General features: G+C 42.1%; 1 protein-coding gene across 2 annotated transcripts; it reads right to left on the minus strand.

Annotated features, from left to right (window-relative positions):
- Nucleotides 1-5,801: 5,801 nt before the first annotated feature.
- CIDEA (cell death-inducing DFFA-like effector a) lies at nucleotides 5,802-20,980 on the minus strand. Of its 2 annotated transcripts, XM_010583327.1 has the most exons (6): nucleotides 20,925-20,980; nucleotides 16,715-16,871; nucleotides 16,377-16,523; nucleotides 13,987-14,168; nucleotides 10,645-10,802; nucleotides 5,802-10,221 (listed from the first exon to the last, which is right to left on the minus strand). In XM_010583327.1, the coding sequence occupies exons 1-5, from the start codon at nucleotides 20,960-20,962 to the stop codon at nucleotides 10,667-10,669; spliced, it is 660 nt and encodes a 219-aa protein (XP_010581629.1). In that variant the 5' UTR covers nucleotides 20,963-20,980; the 3' UTR covers nucleotides 5,802-10,221; nucleotides 10,645-10,666. The 2 variants fall into 2 exon arrangements, with proteins under 2 accessions (XP_010581629.1, XP_010581627.1); XM_010583325.1 differs by having other exon boundaries at nucleotides 5,802-10,802.
- Nucleotides 20,981-20,994: the final 14 nt, after the last annotated feature.

A 20,994-nucleotide genomic window follows, 5' to 3' on the forward strand; every position in this document is an offset into this window, starting at 1 on the left:
TCTACATTCAACTCTCCAGCCTCTCTGCACATTAGAGATTTTGGGGAACTGAGCTGTTTGAAGGACAGAGTGAAAACAAATTTTAGCTGGAATGTGTACTCTCCATTATCTGTATCGTGCAGTGAGTGGTACAACTGTAAGAGGACGATGAATCTGAGATATTGCTGACTTGCTTTGGGAGTTTAGTCAGCTTTGAATAGATGCCAATACAATGCAGAGCTTATCAGTACAGTCCTGGTTTTTTGAGTGTGGGAGACATCAGAATGAGGACAAAATGGTCTATTAACCAGAAGTCATGCTAAAGACTGTCAGGAGAAAATGCATGTTCTGACCAGATAAGTACACTGACAGCAGCTGCTCTTGATTAGATGGAAGATCCATCTAATCTAGAATTACATCTCTGACAGTAGCCAGTGATGGGTGCCAGGGAAAGAATATGGTAATCCTTACCCCAAAATGCCCTTCTACATCCTGGCAATCAGTGGTTAAGGCTTTGTTGAACCAAAGAACGGATCTGGACCATCATATTTGATAGTCCTTTTGAAACATCCATTAAGTTACGTAATTGCTTTTTTAACCCAGTTACACTTCCAGCTTCCAAAGTCTCCTATGGCATTGCCTGGCATGCACAACTGAATTCCATTCTCTGAAGAAGTACTTTTTTCTGTTGTAAAGCTGATGCCTTAATTTGGTGGCCCATAATTCTTCTGTTTTGAGAAACAGTGACTAACAGTTCCTAATGACCATTGTAGCTGTGTGTAAGCTGAAGGTTTTAGAATTTTCTTGTTCTTTCTTTCCCTATCTGTGCAACATTTTCTGAGCTGAAAGTATTAGCTTAATTAATCTCTCTGTGTTCGAGGAGGACATTGCACTCCTGTGTAGTCCTTGTTTATCACCCTTCTCTATGTGTACTAGCTCTGCTGCAGCCTCTGTGAAATGGGAGTGACAGTATTCAAATCATGGCCATTGATTTATGCAGTGGTATAGAATGATTCCTGCTCTGGTCTTTATTTTCTAGTAAGTCTTAACATTGTGTTTGCCCTATTGATTGCTGCTGAGCTTTTTTTGCACTGAACTATCCATACTACCTCCAAGATGCCTTTTGAGACTGATGACACCTAAATTAGATCCCCTCACTGCAGACACAGCGTTGTTTTTCCCTGTGTTATTCAGTTATGGATATTAAATTTCATCAGGTATTGTTTTATTCAAATCAGTATAATGAAATACTTCTGAAATTCAGTCCGATAGCAGTTTTGACTACCCTGAAGATTTGTATACAATCAAAAAGATTCACCAGTTCATTACTCTTTTCCCCTGATCATTTAGAATTAAGTTGATCGGGTCCAAGCACAACCAATGGATCTGATTGAGACTTGGTTTCTTGTCTTTTGTCGCTAAAGCAGAAGAGCACCTGCATCTTATCCCATACAGCTCCGTCTCCTTAACACTCTTGGGTAAAACACCTTGCAACAGTGATCTGTACTGCAGCATGTGGGAGGGGAAGGGGGAAAAGGATAGGTGTAGGTTATATTACACAAACTAACTTTCATGGTTTTATTCTCTGAGAAAAAAGAAAAAGCAATAGACCTCTAAGACAAAGGGTTGGAGTCCTGTCTAGACTGTCAGTTATTTAACACTTACTCAGCAAAGCACGTGTTTGAGATGAAATGCATAGCTTTCCAAGTAAAAGTGATTCATCTCACTGTGCGAAACACTTATTTTGTAAAAGTAGTTTTGCAGCTAAAATCAATTATAAATTGCTCCAGTCAGGTCTTGGGTTTCACAGGTGACTCAGTTTTCTTCCTTACCCTTTTTCTAGGGTGGTGAGTGGCTCCTGGCTGCCACCCTTCCCTCACCAGCATAGATCCTACTTGTGTCACACGATGTCCAAACTAAATCAGCATACCACTTCCAGCCTGCTTCACAAATGATTCTCTCACATTACATTTGTAAGAAGAAGAGCACCATTCCTCACAAGTCCATCAGCCCCAGGACAAACAGCACAGCAGAAGATACGACTGGACAAAGCCTGGCTTATTTTTAACAGTGCAGTCTGCAGCACTGTCAAGGGCGGGTGGGTACAGCCGCTGAAGGAATGTGGTCTGGGACTGAATGCACAAAAGCAGCTGAAGCATCCTCCTCTGAGCAGGGTGCTCTGAGAGCTACCGATTGGGAAATTAGGAGGGGAAGACAACATTTACACACAACTGATCATTTTTCTTTTAGAAAACCACTCTGCAGCAGTGAGACTGAGGGCGTACGCCTGTTGCCTTGGACTGCAGCCTATTAGCAGCATTACCATATTAATGATTTAAAGGCTTATGAATGCTAAGAATGTAAGAGGTCAGTTTGGCCCATGGCCAGGACTCAACCCACTGCCCGCCCACAGTGAATAATCCGTTTCACGGTCCATTTGTTAAACAGTGTACCAGAATGCAGAAGGATATGGGGTTACAATATACATTGACTGCAAAATTGAATGCCATTGCTTTGCGGGAAGTGTGTGGAGATGCAGTTGTTGCCTGTGCATGGAAGATTTGCAGAGAGATACATCCCTGTTGTGTAAAATGATTTCATTGTGGTGTCCCATCTCTGTACTGAATAGGGACTTTATATTTCATGAGGCCTGTATGATCTGTCAGGAATAGGGCGCAGCTCTAAGTAGTCAAAAGCTTTTTATCTCAGGATAGGAGCTTGGTTAGTATGGAAGACAGTTATGGTAAAAATGCCACATAAACAAGGAGGCTTACTAGTTCTATATAAAATAGATAGAGCAAGGCAGATATAAACATCTTTTTAAAAAATTTACATTCGCTTAAACACCTGTCCCGCCCCTTCCTCAGTCATTAAGTATTTTTAGTTTGAATGTGGCCAAAGGGAATCTGGAAAAGGTGATGGAAGGCCCCAAGAGGAACAGCATAACAAGTCGCATGTATCAAGGGGTCACCAGAGCAAGGTATAGAAAAACAGCAGAAGGAACTGAGTGCTTGCAGCTGGTGACTTCTGGGTAATGGCATCAGACATAGAGAAAGGTTTAGATGAAAGAAAACAAGAGCAGTACAAAAAGTGCTGGGAGCTTCCAAGTGAAAAACACAATATAGCAGTTGGAATTTTCTGGAGAAAGAAAACCAAAACCCAAACAAATGGCAAAACCAAACCAAAAAAAACAAAACAACCCAACCCTTTGGAGAGGTAGAAGTCATGGAAACAGAAGTGACTTTTACCCATTAGATTGCTACTGCCTTTAGTCGTTGCTGAGGCTGCTAGTGACAAAACCTGCTTTGTTTTCACTGATCACAACTCTTGTGAAAACTAAATACGGTACCATGTCAGGGCCAGATAAGACTAGGAGGAATTGAGAGAATTGTTTACTGAATTCAGTGGTCACAGAGGTGAAACTATTAGAGACTGTACTTTTCTTATATCGATGAAATTATGATAATGTAGTTTGCAGAAAATGCTTATAATGCTGAGGAAAACCAGCTTGATCATCCCATCCAAAGCTGAAATGGCTTTTCTGGGAGGCTGAAATAGCTAGCTATTTGCAGCAACTGTTTAGTAATTTCTGATTTCAGATAAAATGGTTTTATTGTTGAATAATCAATTGTCTCTGAAAACACATCGGTTATTCTGGAAGATAGTGACTTTTATTTGGAAAGCATGATCACTCAGGGAGTCGAGTGCAGATTAGAACAATGTTCTGCAACTGTTCTAGGCAGCTTTTCTAGGCAACTTCATAAAGTGGGCAAGAAAGCAGGAAAGCTGCAGCTGGGAGAGCACCTAAACTAAGCACATTTGGTACAGGAATCACTGAAATTATGCCATTTGCACTTTAGCTTTTCAGGAATAAAACAGACAGTACTGTAGACTTCGGTTTGTCTAGCTCAATAATAAATCAGTAGTCCTTATACTTAAATAAGATTATTTATTGCTTTCTTGCTTATTCTTTCCTGACTTTTGAGATGGGGGAAGAGCATTTGAAAACACTACTTAATAAAGAGCAGCAGCAAACCAAGTCACATACCTATGCAAGGGAATATGCTTTGTAATTAGAAGTGCTTTTAACATAAAGGATTATGGACTTCACAGTGTAATTACAAAATGTGTCAGAAATAATTATACCTAACTTTAAGACTTTAAAGGACTTCTTAGATGTCTAAGATTTCTCTGGGTCTATAATAGACTGACTACCCACATCATTAAGCTACTGTTTTCTTAAATATAGTTGTCTGAGGATCTAAGCTTCTTTTTTTTAACGCACAGTAGAATCACAACCAACCTGTGACAACAGTTACATTACTTAAAAAACCCCCACACCTAATCTATACATAATGTATGCTAATCACTAAAGCAGACTTTTTAGAAAACTGATGATCAATCAACTTTTTATGTTGGAACTGCATAGGCTGCATTATCCTGATTCTGGAGTCTGTTAAGACATACGGTATTTCTAGTGTTGCATTTCATTAGCTATTTTATAAAACAACTAACAGTACTATTTCAATGTTCTCTTTCAAGTGATAATTAATATTTATTAATAAATGTTCCTAACCAAGAATACATTAGGAGTGGGGCCTACTCTGAGTGATTCAGACTGATGGGTGACCTTAGAAAAAACATGCTTGAGATTGAGGTTAGTAAGTAGTTTGCATCGTGACAACTGAAAATATTAACCCTGTCCTGTATATGACTGGATTTTGTCTCTGCCAAGCACAGCTGTAAAAAGCCATTCAGAAAACATTCCAAAAGATTTGTTTCCAATTTTACTGGTCACATATAGCACAGACAGCTTGGTTTTTTGCTTGTTTTTACTATTAGTGTTTTGTGCTTGTGGTGGGTTAACTTGGCTGGCTGCCAGGTGCCCACCAAGCTAATCTCTCACTCTGTCTCCTCAACAGGACATGGGGAGAAAATATGATGAAAAAGCTTGTGGGTCAAGATAAAGACAGGGAGATCACTCACCAATTACTGACACCAGCAAAACAGGCTTGACTCAGGGAAGATTAATTTAATTTATTGTTAGTTAAAAATAGAGTAGTACGGTGAGAAACAAAGAGAAAACTAAAAACCCCTTCCTCCCACTCTCCCTTTCTTCCCAAGCTCAACTTCACTCCTTCATTCCCAACTCTTCTACCTCCTCTCCCTAGCCCTAAGGGGTGCAGGGGAATGGGGGTCATGGTCACTCCACAACAGTTCATCTCTGCTGCTGCTTCCTTCTCACACTTTTCCTCTGCTCCAGTGTGGACCCTTCCCACAGGATACAGTCCTTCAGGAACTGCTTCAGTGTGGGTCCTCTCCATAGGCTGCAGTCCTCCAGGCACAGATTGCTCCAGTGTGGGTCCCCCACGGGTCACAGGTCCTGCCAGAAAACCTGCTCCAGCATGGGCTCCTCTCTTGCCAGGAGCTTGCTCATGCATGAGCTCTCCACAGGCTGCAGCTTCCCCTGCTGTGGCATAGGGTCTTCCATGGGCTGCAGGGGAAGCTCTGCTCCATCACCTGTAGTACCTCCTCCCCCTCCTTCTTTTCTGACCTTGGTGTCTGCAGGGCTGTTTCTCTCACATTTTTCTTACTCTTCTCTCACAGGTGCTGCACAGCATTTTTTTACCCTTTCTTGAATATTTTTCCACGGAGGCACCACCAACTTGGCTGAAGGGCTCAGCTTTGGGCAATGGTGGGTTCATTTTGGAGCCAGCTGGAAGCAGCTCTGTACAATGCAGAGGCAGTCCCTGGTGTCTTTTCACAGAAGCCATCCCCACAGCACCCCTCCACCCCCCACTGCCAACACCTTGCCACTAAACCCCATACAGTGCTATTTTGTGCTTTTCCACAGCAAGAAACCAGACCTTGGTTCTCCCACAAGAGGGGAGCTGCTCAGTAGTCAAGCTTTGCAAAACTGTCCCTTAAACTGAGTATAGGATGTACTTATTAGATAGAAGTGTGCTAGACTGATCACACTTGCGTGCCATTCCTCCTGAAGACTAAGTTAATCCTGAACTAGACAAATCTAATATTTCACTGAACTAAATTCATATTTCCCTACAATCAAATGTGTACTACTGTACCTGCAGGTAAATGACTGCAGGGAGTTTTTGCGAGGTATTATAAAAAGAGGTCCTTGATCCTTACAGTATTTAGTGAAAACCAGAGATTGCTGAAGCCTTCTAGCTCCTGTACTCAGTTGTTTGCAGTCTTTTGCAGCTTTGGTAAAAGATGGAGGAAGGCATTCTTTTTGTATGAAAGGAAACACAGTTTGCATGGTTTCTCTGAGGCCAGAAAGTGAGTCAGCAGTAAAGAGTTAATAGTTCAGTTAATAGTATCCAGTTACTTCACTGCAGCAGTCCAGCATTTGGAAACTGTCTGTGCCAGACCATAGATACATTAATGATTATTTCAGGAATAAGTTATTCTGGAAATTAATAGAGACAACATCTAAAGCCACCATTTGATTTTATTTACTCATGGACAGTGTTCCTTAAAATTGGCACCACACATCAGAAAATATTGCCATCACTGGTACATAATTCTCACCCATCTCAATTTTCATAGCAAGTTCAACTACTGAGCTTAAAATTTGTGAAGTGGTAAAATACTGTCTTTTCCCTTAGCAAAATAGCAATCCTCATGTTTATAAATATCTTAGCTGCATATATGACAAAGTAAGGTAGAAAAAGCAGTAATAAACTCTAAACCCCACAAGGATACTTATTAATACATAACTGAAGTGGTGTGTTAATCACATTAATACCTCCAGTAAAACTTGAGGCATCAAGTAAAAAAATACACTTTGTACTTCGGTTTTAACCTTTTTTTTGTTTTAATTAAAGAAGCTTGTGCCTGTAGTTCAAGTGCCATCTCAGGAAGAAGCATGCTGAAATGATTTAGAGTTATAATTCTAGTCAGTTACAAATTATCATCTGCAGTTATCTTCACAGTTAATATTCAGAATTACCAACATTTCCTAAATTGTGAACACCTCCCTCTCTACTCACTGTACTGAAAAAACTTCCAGCTCAAAGTCCTATTTTCCTTTCTTTACCCTTCCCTTCTCTGTAGGGAAGGAATTCAGGATGTTTCCCAGAGCATATTCCAAATGGTCTAAGGAATTTAGACCCTGCCTTTTCCTCTCGCCCTGGACAGAAGAGCTTGTTACCCTTATTTCTCCTGAAAGAATAGGAAGGTGCAAGAAAGCACAACTTCATGGGTTTATGAAAGGAAGGAAATGAAGTAATGATAAATTACACACAAAAAAGCTACTAGATACTTTATTCTAGTCATGAAGACAGCCACTTTGTTTTGCCTGCAGAACATGAGCAGTGCCTGAGTCAACAAGATTGAGTACTTCAGTGAAAATTCCTTTTTTGGTAACTAGAGTATGACTTGGTGCGTTGTTAGTAAGTGATGCAAAGCAACAGGCAAAAAGGGTCAGTGCAAGCAAGGAGGCAGTAAACATGTTTCATACCTTCAACGTGTCACTGCTACCAGCCTTGACTGCAACAGTAACATGAGCAGATTAACTGAATTTATGGAAAGAAAAATTAAAGCTAAAAATGTCAAGTAGAAAAGCTAGCTTCTTCTCTACATACCTGCAGTTAAGAGCCTGTGCTTTTAGTTTTTCTGTCTCTTGCTAGGTATTGTACACCACTTGTATAACGTTTTCTGAAAGGTAGATAATGCTGAAGTTCTTTGCTGTGTACCAGATACAGCTGAAGTAAAAGCTACGCCTCCTAAGCAGTCTGTAAAAAAAAACCAACAAAACAAAACAACAACAAAAAAACCAACCCCAAACTGGTTCCAACTCAGAGAATGACAAACTCGTCCAGTTTGACCCAAAGCCAAAACTTTATCTCTGGAAGGAAGTTGGTACAGTAGCAAATATCATCCCCCAAATACTGAGCCTGTGGCAAAATCCAGATTCAGAAGCAATGAAACAATTTCAGACACTTACAACTTCCAAGACACTTCTCCCATTCTGAGAAAATATCAAAGCTGAGTTACTTTGTTCAGCTGTTTGCATTTTGAATTAGAGGGAGATGCTCTGAGATGGAGACTGCAGCTCACATGACCTTCAGCAGTTGAAGTTTTAAGTGTTAAGCTGTCAAAGAAGCAGCTGCTTAAAAACATTGCAAATTCATACAGAGTTAGCATTTTAGATCACGTCAGATTCTCAGTGCCATTGGGAACTATGGAATGTTAGTTCTGTAACAATTGCCTCTGGCTATAGAAGACTGGAATTTGAGATCTGCACAGTTCAGACTTGCAAAAGCTTTTGTATTGCAGATGTTGAAGAAGCAATTCACACAAAGCAATATTGAACTATGCAAGTTGTTTTGGTTTTTTTTTTAATGTTGGTGCTTCCACTGTTAGCAACATAAATATTCTTAGGACCATTACATAGAGTTTGCTTCCAGGAGGTGTGCTTGTTTTTATACAATATATGGTCTTTGAAAGCTGAAAGACTTAATGACAAAGTCCTTGCACTGCACCAGTTAAATGCAATTCTTTGATAGGGGTAGAAAGACTTTGGCCAACAGTTACCATGGCAACAATCATGGGGGGGAGGTGTCAAGAACAATACACATGAAGTATAAAGCCTCCCTTTTAATATAACCTCTTTCTCATTACACACAGAATAGTTTAGTGTTTTCTTCTGAAGGAAACCTGACAAGTGCTGCAAGCTACAGGCACTCTTCCCTGTAAGAAATTATGAAAGAACAAGTCCTCCCCTTGTCTGGAGCAGTGTGCCCTCTCGCCTCCTCTAGCAAACACTCAAGTATATGGGAAACAACAGAAATCAGCAAACCCCCGAAGTTTTTCTTAGCTGTCTACTTATTTATAATACCATTACTGAAGAGACAGGTGGAGACCTACCAAGCTTGCATCCATCAGTCCCTTTAACACTTGGATTTAGGCTGCTTTTCATCACAGCAGTGACTCGAAAGATGCAGCTCCAGCTAAGTCACATCCATAAAGGGAAGGCAAAAATGAGCATAAGGTGAAAATTGCAGATAAAAAAGAGCAATATTCCCATATATTAGTGACGTTTGAAGTGAACAGACCCAGCTGACAGGCCAAAATAGATCCCACTAACCATGATGCTTCATTTTTCAGCCCACCTGCTCCTCTTTTAGCAGATTAGGTTTTCCTCCAACAGATCAGTGCAGTTGAGGCACATAGTTAATGGATTCTTGTCTCAGCAGAGGCATGGCAAGCACTGTGAGGTCCACATGGGTCTTTTTCCTTTCGCTCCCACTGCTTTCTTCCCCTGCCCCACTTGTTCACTCTGTCACCAGAGCTTCTTTTCCTAGGTGGCACCTGCCATCAGGTCAAACACCTTTACCTGTATCTGCTGTCTCCTTAATAGCTTTCAGTCTTAAGCAAGAATATAACTTACTAAAATTCTTCATGAGAAAGCAAATGAAAACCTCAAAAGCCACACCTATGAAAAGTCAAAGTTGGGCTTTTTCCCTTCAGCAATGGGAGTTTGTATTTTCACACAAGGTGCCTAACACTGCTCATTTTCCAGTTTTCTACACTGTTGAGGAAAAGCTTGCTGGCAGCTGGTCATACTAGCAGTTCACTGAACTGTAGAAAACTTTATGGACAATTCTACCTAAGGATTAAAAACTTTGCCCTTTAATACAGCTTGTCTTGGGAGACTATAAAACTGCAAACATCCAGTTTAGAGCATATGTATGTTACACAAGACTAGATCGTGTCCTGATGCTCTCCCCTGAACACAGGGGCATCAAAATCCAGTATCTCTTACATGTACCTCAAGCACAGTTTGGGATGTAGTCTCATCTTGTAACTGAACAGTAAAAACTACAGAAGTGATGGTTTAACCCTTGAAGGAAGCTTCAGCAGGTTGTTATAAGCCATATTCAGGAAACTATGGCAAATTATTCATTACTTCAGGCAGAACTGGACATCAGACCCATTAAAGAAATATATTGGGTTCTTCAACTGGTATGAGCTATACTAACCTGAACTTTCCATAGATTTGAAGAAAAATATAGAGTTATAATGAAATGTTTTTACTTGTTTTACAGGGAGTAAGGCTAAATTTTAAGCTTCTGCTTAGTAGTTGCACTTTCTCCAATTAGACTTCATGAGAGTAGTCAGTCACTGAACCAGGATTCAGTTGTATTGTGTAGTTCCATTGTTAGCCGGAGTAAATAAGTACACTTCACCCTTTTGTACCTCAATGCCAGTTGGACACTAATACCAGCACTGTTAAGGATTAAAACCAAAAAAACCACAGCCCCCCCTGCTCCCGTCTTACAGCCCAGTCTGTTCAGAAGGCAAGTAGACAGCCATGAAAAAAACCCAACCAAACAATGTTTTGATCAGTGCAAGAAATATTCCACTGGTTACAAAGCATGCAAGTTTCCAAGTACACTTATTCTCCATTTTGAGTTGTCAGGGAAAAAACCTGCCCTGTCTTCTTTTGCCGAATTCTTAGACATTAGGCACCCATCCTTTTGCTGTGTTAAGAGCCTGTGAACACCAAAGATTTTATGACTAAGGCCTACAAGCATTCCCAAATGGGAAAAATGTTAGTTCACATCAGTGGACATCCCCCTACTATAACATCATTACAGTCAACACTGGGCAAGAGAATGTCTTTAAACAAAAGGATCCGATATCAGAAGTGCAGCTGTGCTCACTGCTCCGGCCTTGATCTTGTACACGTGCCATCTTCGTCATATTCACCCATCAACTGCAACATATATGTTCCAGTATAGAGAAGGAACTGTCCAGTTATTTGTGCTGCATGGGACATTAGCTGAAGCACCTTCCTAGAAGAAAAGCCATTTGTTTAAAAAAAAGAAAAAAAAAAATCACCAACAGGATGACATTACCCCCTTCTCCCCAACCACAACACTTTTAGGATGAGCTAAGTAGATATATTTAAGAACTCTCTCATTACTTCTGAGAAGCCTGTCATTTTTATACCTTCTTTAGAAAAAATACTTCTGTGGCCATCGATTAACAGAAAACTATTGACGTGTTGGCAGAACCAGAAAACACATTTAACAAAGCAAGCTGTCATTCTGTCAGGCATTTACAGGCCTTCTGCAAAGCCATCACTCAAACTACCAGAGCACCACTGAATACAACTTTGCCTGGGAGCCCAGCAGCATTCCTGCAGTATGAATCCACCTCATGTCCCACCTTTAGGCCATTCACTAATACAACACTGCATGTATCTCCAAGCTGCAGATCAAACTTGATTAGATCTGAAGCTGAGCAATCACATCACAGTGGATGCCCAACAGCAAAACAAGTGAAGCCAAGCAAATCAATGTTGTCCAAGCGGCAAGCCTTAAGAATTCTCAGTTCACAACTATTCTGTTTTTTAAAGATTTAGTAAGTATCAGCATTCAAATATATAATCCTGTGTGAGAATCAGTACAGATCCATAAACTAAGATCAGGTAAGCATCAGAGGTCTACAATATAAACTGTGGATCACAGGATTGCAGAGGAATAGAGATCATCATATTTGAATGGTCATTTATTCGACTTAGTTATAGCTGTGCCTTCCTTCCATTCTCCACGAAACAACAGAGACATCAGTACTAAGAGCTATATTCAAGCCTCATCCCCCGAAAGTTAACTAGGCCCTCACAACTACAAAGCTGAGGCAATGGGGAAGTGGTACACAAGAACTGGAACCATCCCAATACTGGAAAGGGATCTGTTTCTGAAGATGCAGAAACCAGACCAGCCTTCCTCTTCTGCAAAAAAGAGGGAAGATTTTCTGAATTCCTGTCTGAGCAAACATGCAGCTGTGAACCCTCTGCTGCTACTCACTTCTTTGAGCTCTAGTAGAGAAGGCAAAGTCTTCTTCCTACAAATTCATTTTTTTTCCACTGTGATGAAAGAAGGTTTGCAGTCAAAATCCAATGCTTCAAAAGAGTAGAATACCCTGTACTTAGAGCCTGGGAAGCCTTTAAAAAAAACACTGTACCCTTATTCATGCTTCCCACACATATGCCATTTCAGTATGTCCTTCCCTCCACCAGATAGTACGGTTGTAAAGAAAGCTGCACCTGGTACCAAGGTTTTGAGCAGCTGCAGTGTGTCACTTGCACACAAGAGCAGTTGTCACTTAAGCCACGGAGCAAGTTATTTGTTGAACTGGACATTTGATCCTTCAGTTGGACACTACAGGGAGAAACCATTAGGGGAAATGCACTAATCGGATCTGGCAGGCTTTGAGCTCCTCCCATCGATGAACAACTGCAGATTTTAAAGTCTTTTCCCTTCACACTGCAGGTGGGCTCAGGGAGAGGGCATCAGAATTAGCAATTTGGAAATCATTAGCAGAGGGACTACACCAAGAACCTAACATCATCTGTCTCCAATTTCAACAGCAAGCTGAGACAGGCCATCTCACTGTTGTATTCAAGAGTACCCAAGGTTATCTCTTCTGTCACCCCTGTTCTTTGCTAGCAGACTATTTTCTCACCCTGACACTGACACTTCCCTTACAGCTCAACTCTGTAACATAACAGTGCTTCCAGAAGAACTCTACAGCTACTTCAGCTGTTTGCCAGCACCGCTTCTTTCTCACCAGCTGCCCTGTGTTGGCAGGGAGGCAGGACTGTCACTTCAAACTCTCCAGCAGCGCAAGATACTCATCTTCATAGCAGACAGCCAGAAATCAGAGTTTGTTCTGGCTCAAGACTTGACAAACATAGGAACTGGAGGAGTGCAGCTGTTCAAGGGTAAACCTTTGCTTTGAAGAAATCCTAATTAAGCCAGTGCTACAGGTGGGCACAGCATATAGCTGGATAATCACTGCAGCATCACCAGAGAGATAAGTATCATCTACAGTCACATCAGCTATAGCCTGAAAGATTAAGCAAGGGACCACCTAAGTAGAGTGGGACAGGTCAGTCAGACCGAAAGACAGGGAACAAGATTAGCATTACAATGCTTAATACCTGCATCTTGAGCCAAGGGAGACTTCAAAGGAAAGACTACTTGTCCCTCAGGGCAAGCGAAAACCTCTCTTATGGCATATGCATCTGTTTGTTCTGTACAGAGCAGATCTGGTCCTCAAGTAATAACATGCAGCAAGACTACACTGTTGTGTCTCAACCACAATTTGAAAGGTCAGGTAGAGAAATTCAGGGGTGCAGCTTAAATAGCTGTCAAAGTATGGCACCTCTTATGAAGGTGTCTGAAATCAGAAGTTTTCTTCAACCAGGGCAGGACACAGCTGGTTTTGACAAGGCACAGACTTTCAACACACCACTGAAAGCAGTGGACAGGACAGGTATTATTTTGCCCCTGCATAAGACAGCATTTCCCAACAGCCAGTTCTGCCAAACTCACAACCCACCACAGATTAGTCCTGTCAGAGACAGCAGTCCTTGTTAGGCTCCATTCGTTTGCTTAGAGACCAGTTGGCTAAAAACCAGTGACATCACAGAGTCTTAGTACAGATGACAAATTCACATTAAGACAGCAGACGGTGTCATATCTCTTCCATTTTCCTTTGCCTCCACGTAGCTCAGGTGGTGAATTTGGCAGCCAGGTATTGCAAAGTCTGAGCAGGCTTTCAGACCTCTGCCATTGGATCTCAGATTCCTCTCATTTCATGCCCTTGAAGTACCCCCTTCAAAGAGTCCGATGCTTCTTCCTCAGCCTCCTGCATTCTTCAAACAAGTCAAAGAAATCTGGGGAAATTCTCTCAGGAAAACAAAGAGACTGTACCTACACCCTTGCAGTAAATACAAGCTGATAAGATTTTTGCCTTGGGGGAAATTTAAGATTCCAGCATAAAAAGCTATAGTAAGTTTTTACAGGTCAGCTATCTACCTTACAAAGGAAGATTCAGCATATTGGCCAGTACGTAAGAATTAATAAAAATACTAAGTTTATAAACAACACACCTGCTTCACAGAACCCATAAGCAAACACAGATTTTACATTAAAGCATACACCTCATCAGTAGTGGAAACACACTTACCGCAATACGCTTTTTGCTCCCATACATTTGATGTCATATGAGACAGAGTAGATCTCATAGAAGGTCGCCTTGATGTTTAAGCAGCCAATAAAATCCTTAGGGTTCAGCTTGTATAGATCAAATGTGATGTTGGCTACTCCCATTTTCTTCTTTTGTCTCACAGCAGCAACTCCATTCCTTGTCTAATTTAAAAAGAAACAGTTTGTACCATGAACTAGGAAGCTACAGCAAGACAATGGTTAACAGTGCAGCTCTTTAGGAGCAGCTTGCTTATTCCAGTCTTGGGGCTAGTTCTCAATCAATTCTAAATCAGAATTAAAAGCATTAGCACAGAGGAAAAACAAGTCTGTATCTTATGTAATTTTGTTCGAGTCCTGACCAGGCTCCTGAAGCTATTCCAAACAGGCACAGAAGTTCTAGAGTGACATAGCACCTCCTGAATATTTCTTTCCTGTAATACAGCTTCTTCTCCAGAGCATACTGAAGCAACTTGTAATGCCACTGGACAGTGTTGCTGCCATTTAATTATCCTGGTATGTTCCAGCTGCTAGCTGAGGCAGCACAGTTAGTCTACACTGAAACAGGCCACCAAATAACCAGGATGACATCAGGTCCTTCCATTTAGGAAGGAACACAATACTGATGAGCACTCTTAGAGATAGCTGCAAAGGTGACATCTGTGAAAAGTCAGGTCCTCCTTTCAAATCTTGGCTCATAACACCTCTCTTTTTCTTCCTACTAAAAAAGCAACATGGGGAGGAAACCACTACTGATGAGGCCTAGGGTTTAATACTGAGTTTTTGAGAGGAGGCGGCGCACGGAAAGTCATCTTCCACCTCAAATACGGCCTCCTTTTTTGAAAGCAGCCCTTGTCTGCTTCAGGGCTGACCATGATGCTTTCAGGATCTCTTGCTTCACGAAAGAAAAAGGAAATCACGACCCGTATTTACAGAGACATCTAGTGGATACATGGGATACTCTGCTCAGCACATTCTGCTGAGTTATTAACAAGGTTAATAACTTAGCAGCTGCCAAGCTGGTTTTTGCATGCTAAATGAAGCACTAAAGTTTTGTAAGGCTGGGCTTTTTTGTACTTTTGTCACCCCAGCGCTCAGACAGTGCCGTGATAAGTCAGACCAAGTTAAACGCTGTAGTATATCATTAGCCAGCAACTTTCTGCCTGTTTTACTTCGACAGCCTCCAAGCTCCAGCAACAGGGCCCCCTATCAACAACAGTTTGGACATGTACAAGTAGCTGGTATGCTTGGTAGCATATTCTGCCCCCCCCATTAGCACCCAGAATATTTGGATAAAGCATGACAGAGCTTGTGCTACACTCCAGATCTGATTTGCAAAGCTGCGGCAGTCCTCCTGCTGCCATTCAGCACATCCTGAAGAGGGACAGCATTCAAATTTGTTCTGCTGCCATGCCAGTCAGGGCACAGGGCAGAGGGGAAAGGAGCAACGTGGAGTCATACCCTGGCTGCAACTTCTTTTCTGCTCTTGGAGCTCATGGCCCAGGTGCAACATGTTGATAAGCCAGTGAGGTATCTTGGGGAAAAACGTGCAAACTGCCCACACTGCAACAGGAGCCTGAGAAAATGGGGCCACATGACTGAGCCATCCATGTACAAACAGAAAAATGATAGGCCTGCTTACAGCTCCTCAGCTAGCTCTGCACCTGGTAGAAGAAAATTTGATGCGAGCTTTCTAGCAACAACCATTTCATGGAAAGACAATTAGGAGTTTGACTCCATCTTATTAACATACAGATGACTATTCCCCCACAAAACCACAAACTGGACACCGAGTTGATATCATTAGAAGGCTAAAGCTAGCCGATCTTAATAGTTCTTAAAATGTCTTGAAGCATGTAGACTAACATTAGGTTTTGATGACAACTTTTAGCTGTTCACAAGACTAAACACAGGCATTTTTCTAACCTTCACTAAACCATTACTGCATTCACAAGGCAAAATTTGTTTTACATTGCTTAATTTTGAAATTCCCCCCCCCAAAAGCTAACCTTTAAAGACATTGTATTTTTAACTTCATGCAATGTCCTCATTTTCTTTATGTTACAAAAAGGCTCAAGAACAAAGCCTGAGGCTCTCCAAAAGCAGGGGATTTCCCCTATGATTCTTTTCAGTTGTAATGTTTCATTTCAATCCATGGCAGATCTTTGCCAACAGTTCTATGTCCAAGCAAGGGACAAAAAAAAACCCAAAACAAACTTGATTTGTCATCCAGGAAGGCTCAACAAGGAGTTGATACCTTGCTTTCTTTAGGGGAAGTTTTCTTCCTCTTCTCCCCTCTTTCCAACAATTTTAGCAGCCACAGACGTTCTTCCATCCACTTCTATTCAAGTGAGAGGGGCAGTCAACACTTACTTGTGTCCATTTCTGTCCTTTTTCTAGAACCATGAAGTGTGTATTATCATCCAGGGACTTGAAGAACTCTTCTGTGTCCACAACCGTGCCATCTTCCTCCAAAACCAGAGTAACTATTCCAGCAGATATAAGGAAGGCATCTAAAGTCTGCAAAAAAACCCAGTAGACTTTAGCATTCAAAAGAGGGCCTATCATTTCATATTAAGACTTGCTTATCTGACATATTCTCCTGAACTTCCCCAGTAATGATTTTTAGAAGAACAAGAGTCCGTGGGTTGCCTTTCTGGGATATTGTACTTCACTATAAGTTTCAGCCAGAGTGGGAATGTTTTCTATACCTTGCTGATGAGCTCTTGCAGACTGCTTGCCACAATTCCTTTCCGGCTGCTTCGGGAGGCATTTGACACACGGAAAGGTCGCCCTGCAGGCATGAGAGGAGGGAACAGGGTCTGTTTTGTTACTGCTCCCACAGATGCTCCCATGGATACCAAAGATCTAAGACAAATAAAAATTCAGCAGAGTTATAAAAATAGTCATGTCAAGTACTGTGAGAAGGAAGAGGACTTTTGAGTTCAGTGACATAAGTACATTATACGAGTAATTCAGAGGTCACGTTAGACTTGTGGAGCTTGCTTTCAAAACTAAATACTACATAGCCCTACAGACACGTTGTCTCTGAACTTTCCCTTGCCAGTGACATTTGAAAACACTTCTAAAATTAAAAACATTTCAAGTATATGTGGGCCACCTCTAGCTCAGCTGATGTCAAGGTCATGATTACAGTGAGGCTGACTGGTTTTAACACTGAATTAGAAAGGCAGCAGCTCTTACTGCATTCAGCCACTTAGACCATTCTCTTTACCTGCAAGATAAACACTCAATGAGATAACACACAAGACTACTTTCAACTAATTATTTAAGATATGAGTGTGCTTTAGGAAGACTGAACATGGTATCCATATTCAAAATAACTAGCATCAGAACGCAAATGGAGCTTTTCGATATAGTTATGCTTGACTTCCAAACAGCCAAGGCATTTATCTTGTAAGTAATATCTACAGCCTATAAAACTTCATCTAGTTTTGAAAAATCACAAAATAAGACTTTTTTGTCCCCTAATATATCAAAAGAAGTCAAATGAAATGAAAATTAAGATCAAAGTACATAAATGCATAGTGCCAGAGCAGGCTGCCAGAGAGGCTGGAAGAATTCAAATGCTTTTAGAAAGAGGTTTTATACTTTCCTGGGCAATGGCATGTTTTAACAGTGACTATTCAGGTTCCCCTAGGTAAACCAAGCGCATAACACTGGTAACTGCCTACTCCCATACCAAGGTACAGACCTGCTCCCATCTACAACTAGTGGCAGCTTTTTGCTGCCAAATTACATTGGTTAATTCAATAGCCAGCTTGCCAGAAATCGCCCTCTGCATCATACCTGGAAAGGACTGATCTCTACGAAGTCTTTTGAAGGGAGACAATATTTTGTCTCCCGCATTCCTGGACTTTACCCCCTGTATGCCTTTTGCTCCTTAATACTGAATTACACCACGTGAGTGTAAAAGGTCAGCTTTATGTAGGAAAATCTGTTCTCAAACACTTTCGCAGAGGGCCAGGGAGTGAACTGGCAGTCTCTTTCTGTAGCCAGAGAGTGAATACAGGAATTCCTAGAACAAGGATGAAATGATAAAAATTACTCAACTAACAATGTCCCAGTCACACCTTTTGTGCAAGCCCACAGTGACCCAGAAGAATAACTGTCTTTTCCAAAAATCTTATCTGGTCTTTAAGCATATTTTTGGGATGCACAGAAAGTCATTGTTGTGACTGGCCAGACAGAGTTTCAGCAATTAGTTTATTTCCTGCTCTCATTCTGAACTGCTCTCCTACAGGGCTTTGGGCTATTGCCTTTCCTCTGTACACCAAAGTTTACCTTCCTCAAAAACACCTCAGCATTATTGGAGCTTTTATTTTTTTTAAAGGAGGGAGATGTTCAACAGTTTTATTCTAGCTCAAGCTAACACCTTCTTGGTAGTGCTGTCTAAACACTAGGTCCCTGGCTTTCAACAGTTTGCATATACACACACAGCTGGTGGAAATCTCTGCTTCCTGTAACAAAGCTGGTGAGGATGAGCTGTCAGTATGGTTTTCAAGAGACAGGCATTGTTTCAAACTAAAGAGCTAATAAGCACTTTCCTCCTGGAGAAGGGTCAAGACCAGGGAGGAGGACAAGGTGACACAGAGTAGTATGGACAAAGGCATTGAAACTCCGCCAAAGGGAAGCGTGCTGGGACAGGGCGTGTTTGTTAATCTCCTGACTAAGTTAATATGCCCCCAATCACCCCGCTGGTCCATGGGCAGCTCTCATTCTGAATCACTGAGTCTTTTCCTCAGATATGAAGCCTGCTTATCTACCTTGGGGCTGGTGACTCCACAGGGCACCCTGATGTCAGAAAGCGCAACACTCAGGATTCAAGAGACAACCCTTTCAAAGCTAGTTACATCCTGTTCCCTCTCATGCATTTGAAAACTAGCATGTAGAATAGTTACTTGAGTGGTATGTATGACAGTACTGCCAAGATTTTTTTGGTTGGGGTTTTTTTTTTTTGCGATGACAGAAAACACCAGTCCTGTTGAACAGTTTTCTTTCCCATTACTTGAGCCAAGTTGTCATTTACAGAAGGCAAAGCATAAGGAAAAAAGCCAAAACATAGATCCTGATACAGAAGGAAGAGTGTTAGAGGCACAGCTCGTGGGCAGGACTTGAGCTAACAGGGTTCACCTCAGGCATTAGCACAGCCAACTACACAAGCCATATTTTGCAGCTCTGAGCAGAAGTTTCTTCAGGATTTAAGATCAATCACTTCACACTACTGCCTAGTTCTATCAGATGTAAAAAGTTAGAGGAAAAAAACCCAGATTAATAAACCAGGACTTTCCTTAGCTCCACTGGCCAGTCACTTAACAGGAGTCCAAGTCTTAGGGAGTTATTTAACATTGATGCTATTTCTTCCACCTACATTTCAATAAAACTAGTCAATATAATCTTTAAACGAAGTCTGCTTATGAAGCACAGTGAGTCTGGGCTCCAGTGCAGGCTGAGGTTTCAGTTAACAAAAAGTACTAGGAAACAAAAGCCAGTGTAATTAAAAAAAGCCAGATAGAGCGTGAACCCTTCCATTTCTGGGTCTGTTGCTGAAAGCTTGGCTTTTTTTTGTTTTGCCCAACACACAAAGGCCACAGACTCAAACAGGCCAGCCGCTAAACAGGGCTCCTAGAAAGATCTAGTTTTGCTGCAGCTGTCCTCAGAAACCAGATAAACTGATGCCTGATGCAGGGAATTTCTCTACTAGATTGGAGTTACCAAAAATAATTTCCTATTAAAAGCTGATCAAGCTAAGTCAGGAAACAAGCAGTGGAGAGGAAAGGAACATACTAGTCAGCTTTATCAGAAAGTTGAGTGACATGTTAGATGCAGACAACTCCACTATTGTTTTATTATTTTTTCAAGTTGAAAGGATCGAGTCCTAGCTCTTCTCTAAAGGAGAGAGGGATCCTGTGTCAGTGGAAAACACAAATATAATTGAAAGAGCAAGTATCTTCAAACTCTAGCATCCTGTCTAGTTTTGTATAACTACAACCTGCTAGAGAGGGACTCGTAGATACTGCCCCAAGCATTCAGTGTAGTATCAAGGCTGGTGAGACGGATGAATTAATTTTTTTTGAGGAGAAACTGGGGATCAAAAGCCTGCCTTGAGCCCTGTACACATATTTCACTCTTTATCTTTGTTTGCAATATGCCTTGTATGCTTGTCTAAGAATGTGGTGCAATGGTCTTCAGGCTCACTCAGAAAAATCAATGTTGCACAACATGAGTGGCTTCAGAATATGGCACAGTTTAATTTTTAGGTTAGAGTTCACAGGCAAATGACAACAGCAGTAACAGTGAAGCAAAAAAAAAGAAGTCAGAAATTAGTAAGGCGACTGAGGGTTCAACCAGACTGCAGACCTGGTTTCCCGCTAAAACACAAACTGTAGAGGTATCAGAACCGCAGCTAGAAGTGGATGCATTTGAGTGGCGTGCAGAACTGTACCTTTATGGATGTGGTTAGCGCACCTGACGCGCGAACAGAGGCCAGGAGCCGCCGCCATGCAGTCACCGAGGGCAGGTGGCTGCCAACTACAGCGGGGCTCCGCGCCTGACGCACAAGCCCTTCGCGAGCAAGACGGCAGCTTCACTACTGCCGAGGGGCGAAGGCGTCCAGCCATTATACCTCAGGAAGGAGCCGAACAAAGCTCCTGCTTGCGCTCCCTCAGAAGAGCCTCGTCTGCGGCCTGAAAGGCTGGGGGAGCGTGCCGGCTTGCTTCTCCCACCCTGCGTCCACCAGATTCCCTCTCGCCTCCCCCCGCTCCTTGGAAAGAGCCCTTTGCTCCTGAAGACAGAGTCATTCAGACTCGGCTCTTCCCGCGCATCCCCCGGCAGCCCCGACGCGCCGCCGCCCCTCCGAACCGCTGCCGGGATGGGCGGGGAGGGGGTCCCCGCACTCACCGCACCAGCGAGCCCAGGCAGTCCCGCGCCGCCTCCATGGCCGGCCCGCCGGCGGGGCCGCGGCGGCCGC

The sequence above is a fragment of the Haliaeetus leucocephalus genome, unplaced genomic scaffold (assembly GCF_000737465.1).
Source record: "Haliaeetus leucocephalus isolate CR32 unplaced genomic scaffold, Haliaeetus_leucocephalus-4.0 Scaffold889, whole genome shotgun sequence".
NCBI classification, from domain to species: domain Eukaryota; kingdom Metazoa; phylum Chordata; class Aves; order Accipitriformes; family Accipitridae; genus Haliaeetus; species Haliaeetus leucocephalus.

Coding starts and splice junctions, on each gene's coding strand:
- CIDEA (XM_010583327.1), bottom strand. CDS start 20,962: ATGGAGGCGGCGCGGGACTGCCTGGGCTCGCTGGTGCG. Junction 14,169..16,376: donor AAGGACAGAAATGGACACAA/GTAAGTGTTGAC, acceptor TTTTTAAATTAG/ACAAGGAATGGAGTTGCTGC. Junction 10,803..13,986: donor GGAGCAAAAAGCGTATTGCG/GTAAGTGTGTTT, acceptor CTTTTCTTCTAG/GAAGGTGCTTCAGCTAATGT.